The following is a 7,851-nucleotide window of genomic DNA, read 5'->3' as shown; positions in this document are numbered from 1 at the left end:
TTGTTTCAAAGGGACACATGCACCCCCATGTTTATAGCAGCACTATCAACAATAGCCAAAGTATGGAAAGAGCCCAAATGTCCATCAATGGAGAAATGGATAAAGAAGTTGTGATATATATATATAATGGAGTATTACTTGGCAATGAAAAAGAATGAAATCTTGCCATTTGCAACTACATGGATGGAACTGGAGGGTATTATGCTAAGTGAAATTAGTCAGAGAAAGGCAAAAATCATATGACTTCACTCATATGAGGACTTTAAGAGACAAAACAGATGAACATAAGGGAAGGGAAACAAAAATAATATAAAAACAGGGAGGGGGGACAAAACAAAAGAGACTCATAAATATGGAGAACAAACTGAGGGTTGCTGGAGAGGTTGTGGGAGGGGGGATGGGCTAAATGGGTAAGGGGCATTAAGGAATCTACTGAAATCATTGCTTCACTATATACTAATTTTGATGTAAATTTTAAAAAATAAAAAATAAAGTTAAATAAAAAAAAAACAGGGAGGGGGACAAAACAGAAGAGACTCATAAATATGGAGAACAAACAGAGGGTTACTGGAGGGGTTGTGGGAGGGGGATGGGCTAAATGGGTAAGGGGCAGTATGGAATCTACTCCTGAAATCATTGTTGCACTATATGCTAAACTAATTTTGATGTAAATTTAAAAAAAATACAAAATAAAACAAGATAAAAAAAATTAAAAAAAAAAAAGAAGGAAAAGTCCCCGCAAGGGTGTGCCCAGGGCCACACAGCCATGCGGGCAGCTCCAGAAGGAGACAGGCCCTGCAGGGGTGTGCCCGGGGCCACACAGCAGTGCAAGCATGGCCCCCTCCCCTTGGTGCCTCCTAGATGGGCCTCTCCCCTCAGACGGACCACTCACAGCTCAGCCAGGCCCATTGCTCCTGTCAGAGCCATGAGGAGGACGGGACAGTCCCATGGCATGCAGCCAGCATGTGGATGGTCTGGCACACCACATGAGCAGAGTGTAGATGCAGGGAGCACCAAGGAGGCCAAATGTCCCACAAGAGCCCAGTGATGTATGGGCAGGGGCTGCAGCCGGTGGCCTGGGGTCTGTCCACAGGCAGCAGATGGGCTGGTGCCAGGGGTGCATGGCCGGGGGGATCCTGACCTGCAGGTGCCACTTCCTAGAGCCAAACTTGCCTGTCTTTGACAGGGCATAGGGACAAGGGACTCAGAGAGACTTATGAGTGTGAGCTATGGGGGGTTACAGGTCAGAGAGGAGGATGAGCGTGGGGGTGAGCTATGGAGGATCACAGGTCATGAGGAGGACAGAGGAGGAGGGTAAACTATGGAGGGTCACAGGTCAGGGAGGAGGACTGGAAGAGGAGGATCCCAGGACTACAGGAAGTCAGAAGTCGGGGGGTAACTGCTAATATGCTGGTGTCAGGGGATCATCGAAGTTGAGATCATTCCTGGTCCCCGTGTGGCATCAGTGTTCACAGAAGAGGAAGAAGGACCCTGGAGGGCTTGCCCTCTGTTGGCTACAGCGTGACTAGCTATCTGTGTCTGTACCACCTCGGTGTCCAGGATCTTCAGGCACCTTCTCAGAATGTAGCTTCCCAAACCCTGAGAAATGAATGTCTGTTGAAGCCTTCTATTCTGTGGTTTTATCATGGTGACTGAGCTCAGATTTTGGGCACTCTGGGTGCATCTGGTCTGTGCTCAGATCCTCGGTTTCCCCAGCAGACAAAGGGGTGCTGGCTGAGGGCAGGGGTGAAGCTGAGTGTCCACAGAACTCCCATCTTGCTGGCTATGGTGGGTCTGCTTCCTCCCTACCCTCCTTCCCACCTCCCTGGGTGCTCTGGACCCCTGGCCCTTACACCTGGCCGTGGTGAGGGTCAACTGGTGGACACACCTGCAGGAAAAGCCCTCAGATCAAGCAGGTGCAAGGGGCATGCCTGCGTGTCTTCCCCTGGTCCCTACCCTCATCTGGGGTTCCTGAAGGGGGTTTCTCAGACCTGGGCTGCTGGAGGCGGGGATCAACCACTTCCCAGCAGGTGGCCCCTCTGGGTCCTGGTTAAGCCCCACCAGACAAAGGCCACCTTTCACCCAGGCAGGGCTGGCCTTTTGTCCCTGCTTGTCCCTGCATCAGGGCGATAGCCATGGAGTTGGGAACAGTCTTCCTGGGTCATTTGCAGCACACACATTGTCCTGCCGGCCCACCCTGGGGCCTGGGGCCCTCCCTTGTCCATGGCCAGCAAAGGCCCCTAGCTGGGTTCTCAGGGGTTCCCATTTAAAGGTGCCATGGACACAACAGCTAGGCCAGGTGCTGCCGGAAGCACCAAGGATACAATACCTGCCCTAGGCCTGTGTGTAGCTTCTGGCTGCCCACCTATACCCAGAGTCTGCAGGACCTTCAGACGGCCAGTGCACTTGGCATGGTCCTGGGACCCCTGTCCCCTCTGGGCAGTCCTGGGTGCCCTCTGTGTGGTTTCTGGTCCCCCTCTCCTCTCTGGCTGGGTCTAGTCCCCTCTGGGCAGTCTTGGATCCCCTCTGGCTGGCTCTGGGTCCCCTCTGACTGGTTCTGGATCCCTTTCTGGGGGAGGGGTCCCAGGTCCCTTTAAGGTGATCTTGGATATCCTCTGGGGGTCTCAGGTCCCCCTCTCTCCTCTGGGTGGTTCTGGGTCCCCTAGGCTCCCTCCTTCCCTGCACTCCGGGATATTAGTCTGAACAGGGTTCCCCACAAGATGGGGTCCCTGCCCTACCCACATCCCTGCTGTCCCCCACCAAACACCTGGCCATGCAGAGTCTGTGCCCTTTGCTTCTGTGGGGCTGGGGGTGAAACCAAATCCGGGGCAGTGACACCCGGGCTATTTTGGAGTTGGGCTGGGTTGGGCTGGCTGGTGGTGGGGGCGGGCCCAGCCTTCTCCAGCTGACAGCGTCCGCCTGTCCTTTCGTCCCTGTCCAGTCTGAGGACCGGCCAGAGAGTGGGCTGCTGGGTGGGAGCCGTGTCGGTCCTGGGCCCGTGGAGGGAGGTGAGACCCAGCAGCCCCTGCCCTGCCGTCTGAGCCCCCCGCCTGGGTGCTGCTCCCAGCCTCCCGTAGAGACAGGTGAGGAAGCAGGACAGACAGGGGTGGGGGCCATCCTGGGCCTAGCCCCTCTCCTCCAGGACTGCTCTGTTGAAGGTCAGGGCTGTGGGGTACAGTTGGCCCTGGGAGGGGGCTGGTCTAGCCAGGCTGTGCCGCTCCTCTGAGGGTTGGAGCCCTGGAATCCAGTCCCTGCAGTGACCTGAGCCCTCATTTGGGGAGGGAGCAGCTGGGGTGTGAGGTCAGGGGGCCATGGGGTGCATCCACCTCCTCCTTCGCTGGGGGCTCCCTGCTGTGAGGCAGGCCTAGAGGTCTGGCCAGCCCTGCCCCCAGCTCTGCTGAGATGGATGTCCGCTGACAGCTGGGGCTATTTTAGGCCTGTTGGCTCAGCAGAGGGGACAGCCAAAGGGGCACTGACACCTGACTCCAGGAAAGAATTTCCCCAGGAGTTCGGGAAGCCGCCAGCCCAGGGGTCTAGGGGGAGGCACAGACTCCAGGAGCTGCCCTTGGAAGTCTTTTCTGGAAGGGTGGGGGCGGGGGCAGCAGGGATTCCCAGGAAGGGACCAGACTCTGCAGTCAGGCTGCAAGTCACTTCCCACCCTTGGTGCATCTGAGAAATGGCCCAGGGGCCCCTGGAAGAGGACCTGAGATTGGCCAAGTTCTAGAAGAGCCAGGATGGAGGGTGTGGGCAGGGCTCAGGTCAGCCCCAGGGACTCCTGGGCTCTAGAGAAATGACCCCAGGTGGGGGTGGGGGAGTCATGGTCTCCATGTGGAGGGAGGCTCCTGCCAGTGCCAAGCTAGGTCCTCCAAGGCATCAGGAGTCTGAGTGGGGTCTACAGGGAGCTGCCTTCCCAGGCGGGCATCTGAGGAAGGAAGGGGCTTTTCCTGGGAGGCTGGGGCTGTGTCCCCTCCTGAGTCTCCTGTCTCTGAGCTCACTGCTGCATGTATGTGCCCAATGGGAGTTCTGGGGGCCCCCAGAGGGTGTTCCCGACTTGGCCTGAAGGACGGTGGGTGGCTCTGGAGTCCTCGGGCAAGCATTTCTGGAGCTAGGGTTCTACTGACCAGTGGGGATGCCTGCCTGGCAGGGTAGACTCGGAGGCAGCTGTATCTGTGGGAGCTCCCAGCCCTGGCTTCATGGTGTCTGCTGCATTGAGGTGGGAAATACAGGCTGTTAAATGAGGAGACAGGCATCAGCACTGTCCCTGGGGGCCTCAGAGGATCTTGGAGGTCTCTGCCCACCCCTGCCAGACCAGGGGTCAGCCTGTGCACCTGCCAAGGTCCTGGGCTGGCTCCCCCTAAGCACGTGTGGTGATGGGAGCTCCCTGTCCTGTCCCTGTTGCTGTCCCTGCCCCCCAGAGGCCACTAGCTGTGGGATGGCCCCTGCCCATGCCCACTCATGAGCTCAGAGGACCTATCTCCCATAGCTGCACCTGGTGTGTTGGAGGGAGGATTCAGTGTCCTGCTTTGGGGGACCCACCGACTGTGATTCAGGAGGGGGGCCCTGGGAGCTTAGATCTCAGGGGAGATCTGAGTAAGCCTTCTCCAGAGGGACATCAAGGCCCAAGAGGGCGTCCCCAGGGGCAGGGCTCTGGTGGCCACCCGCCCAGGTCCTCCCAGCTCCAGAACATGGCCAGGCTGTGGGGGGCAGGGGCCAGAGGTGCTGACCACACAGTGAGTCAGCAGGCTGGAGCGGTCTCACCTCCTAGAGGGGGATTAAGGGGGATTAGGCCCTGAATCACAGGACATCACCCCACTTGTCCCCCAGTGGGCAGCCCACGCTAGAAGCCCAGCTGTGGATTGGGGAAGGAGTAAAGGTGCTTGAGGCCAGCCCTGAGCCCAGTGGGCTGCTGTTCTTACATAAAGAAGCCGGGGGGGGGGGGGGGGGAAGGCCCAGGCTCACCATACCCACCTGTGCTGAAGGCCAGCTGGGGCCTGAGGGGGAGGGGAGGCTTAGGCAGAGGCCTGTCCCCTGAGGCTTTCGGGTGGTGCCCACCCCATCCCCACAGGGTGCCTGGCCAGTGGAGCCACAAAGTCTGTAGAGTGACAGGGCTCCTGCCAGTCAACCTGGCCAGGCCCTTCCCAGGGGACTCTCTGCCTGTCCTCCCTGGCCTCACTGCTGACTGTGTGCCCTCCAGATCCTCCTGTGGCTGTTCACAGCGAGGGGGTGTGGGCAGCTCAGCCAGTTAGGAGGAAGTCACCTGGCAACAGGGTCTCTAATCCTTCCCTGCTCATCAGGGTTTTTTGGCAGGGGAGGGGAGAAGGCATCGCAGGACAGGTGCAGGCAGCTACAGGTGGGACAGGCCTCTGTCATGGGCACTTCCTGGGGTGAGGAGGGTTGAGCTGCACCCGGCAGGATGTGTGGCCCAACAGCTTTGGAAGATGAGTCACCCAGAGGAGGAAGTGGGGGGACAAAAGGGGACATGCAGGGCCAAGGGCTCAGAGGAGAGCCTGCTGGGAGATGGGTCACCTTGGGTGCACTCCCGCCAGGGGCCAGGCCCCGTCCAGGTGTGGAGAGCTGAGTGGCAGTGATGTAAGCAGACTGGAGTTTCAGACTCCAGGAAGCAGAGGTGTGTGGGGGACGGGAACTGGTCACCAGGAAGCAGCTGGAGTGGGCAGGGGGGAACAGGCAGGTCTGTGTGGAGAGGTACAGCATGGCCCCCAGGGTAGGGAGGACCCTGGTGCACAGAGAGGAGGGCCAGCCTGGCTGCTGGTGTGCTGTTTTGGGACAGGTTCTCAACTGGACCTGAGTTGGGGTGTAGGGCTAGAGCTGGGGGGACAGGAAGGAGATATGCTCACCCATTAGAAAAGCCCGTCGAGGGGTGCACCAGACTCCAGGTGCCCAGAAAGGGGTAAATCTGATTTTCTGCACCACTGTGCCTTCTGGTAGTTCTACCTGCGCGTGGAGGTGGGGGGTGGAGATAAGGCCGGGAGGTGTCCACCCTGGGTTAGACTGGGTTCTTCAGGGACACTGTTTGGGAAGCCGCGGAGGACTCGGACAGCACCCGCGGCTCATCCCCACTATGACCTTCCCCCAACCTGCTCTCAGGTCCGTCCCGCCGCCCCCGCCCCCCACCATGGATCACTCATTCAGCGGGGCGCCCCGATTCCTGACCCGGCCCAAGGCCTTTGTGGTGTCGGTGGGGAAGGACGCCACGCTGAGCTGCCAGATCGTGGGCAACCCTACGCCGCAGGTGAGCTGGGAGAAGGACCAGCAGCCGGTGGAGGCGGGCTCTCGCTTCCGGCTGGCCCAGGACGGCGACCTGTACCGCCTCACCATCCTGGACCTGGCCCTGGGCGACAGCGGGCAGTACGTGTGCCGCGCGCGCAATGCCATCGGCGAGGCCTTCGCGGCCGTGGGCCTGCAGGTGGACGCCGAGGCCACTTACGCCGAGCAGGCGCCCCACTTCCTGCTGCGGCCCACGTCCATCCGCGTGCGCGAGGGCGCCGAGGCCACCTTCCGCTGCCGCGTGCGCGGCTCGCCGCCCATGGCGGTGAGCTGGGCCAAGGACGGCCGGCGCCTGGGCGCGCCCGACGCCCCCCGGGTGCGCGTGGAGGCCAGCGGCGAGGCCAGCGCGCTGCGCATCCAGTCCGCGCGGCCGCGCGACGGGGGCACATACACGGTGCGCGCCGAGAACCCGCTGGGCGTCGCCAGTGCCGACGCCGCGCTCACGGTAGACGCGGACCCAGACGCCGCCCCGCCGGGAGCCTCCACTGCCGGGCTTCTGGCGCACCTGCAGCGGCGTCGGGAGGCGATGCGCGCTGAGGGCATCCCTGCCTCGCCACCTGGCTCTGGCACGCGCACCTGCACGGTGACTGAAGGCAAGCACGCGCGCCTCAGTTGCTACGTGACGGGCGAGCCTAAGCCAGAGACGGTGTGGAAGAAGGATGGCCAGCTGGTGGTGGAGGGCCGGCGACACCTGGTGTACGAGGACGCTCAGGAGAACTTCGTGCTCAAGATCCTCTTCTGCAAGCAGTCGGACCGGGGCCTCTACACCTGCACGGCGTCCAACCTGGTGGGCCAAACCTACAGCTCCGTGCTAGTCGTCGTACGAGGTGAGCGCCTCGCCCGCAGGGCCGGGAGTGCACGGTCCCCGCCCAGGTCACTGCCCGCAGAGCGCAGAAGCAGGCGCCTCCCCAGTCCCGCCCCCACCTGGAATGGAATCCGTGGTGGAATCCTGAGGCAGAGCTGTTGGCGGCTCTAGCCTCTTCGGGCCCAGGAAATGAGGGCGACACGGATGACCCTCGGCCTGTCCCATTGTCTTTGTGAGAGTCACATGAGTGAACAAAGCGCTTTGTCCTAAGCAACCCCTCCTCCTGAGACACTGTCGGGGTGAACCAGGCCCTCCACCCCAGTGACAGGTTGCCAAAGGGGTCTCCCAGGCAGAGTCCGGGAGAAAGGCCAGGGCTGGGGCTGGGGCCGAGCCGGGTTGAGCCAGTTCACAGGTTCCCGTTGAGGATCCCTGGAGGGGTCTGGGGCTCCCTCCGGGTTCTGGAGGGAAGCCCTGGCAGGCGACGTGATCAGGTCCTGCGGGCAAGTTGGCGAGGCTCCTAAGAGCAGAGACTGACCTCCACTTCTGACCCGCTGTAGGATCTCAGGGCGCTCTGACCTTCAGTGCGCGCCCCAGGCCATGGCCCACGCGGAGGAAACAGCCCGGTTTCTTGGGGAGGGGGGCTGCACAGGGGGAAATGCGCAGGGCAGCGGGGCCTGGCCCACAGCCGGTGATCAGAGACTGCAGAGATCTGGAGCTGGTCCCGCAGCCTGGCTGCTGCGTGGGCGTGGGCGTGGGCGTGA

General features: G+C 61.0%; 1 protein-coding gene across 33 annotated transcripts in view; it reads left to right on the top strand.

Moving 5' to 3' along the window:
• The first annotated feature begins 2,887 nt into the window (after positions 1–2,887).
• Positions 2,888–7,851, top strand: part of OBSCN (obscurin, cytoskeletal calmodulin and titin-interacting RhoGEF) — a 156,058-nt gene continuing 151,094 nt past the window's right edge. For 9 of the 33 annotated variants that reach the window (XM_030315196.1, XM_030315270.1, XM_030315260.1 and 6 more), the window contains exon 1: positions 5,244–7,112. In XM_030315196.1, the coding sequence (XP_030171056.1) occupies positions 6,080–7,112 (1,033 nt within the window). In that variant the 5' untranslated portion in view covers positions 5,244–6,079. Of the gene's footprint in view, positions 3,084–5,222; positions 7,113–7,851 lie in introns of those variants that run through there. The other 24 variants (XM_030315170.1, XM_030315160.1, XM_030315057.1 and 21 more) reach the window with 8 other exon arrangements.

The sequence above is a fragment of the Lynx canadensis genome, chromosome A1 (genome assembly GCF_007474595.2).
Source record: "Lynx canadensis isolate LIC74 chromosome A1, mLynCan4.pri.v2, whole genome shotgun sequence".
Lineage (NCBI taxonomy): Eukaryota > Metazoa > Chordata > Mammalia > Carnivora > Felidae > Lynx > Lynx canadensis.
This window is presented reverse-complemented; position numbering and strand designations above follow the sequence as displayed.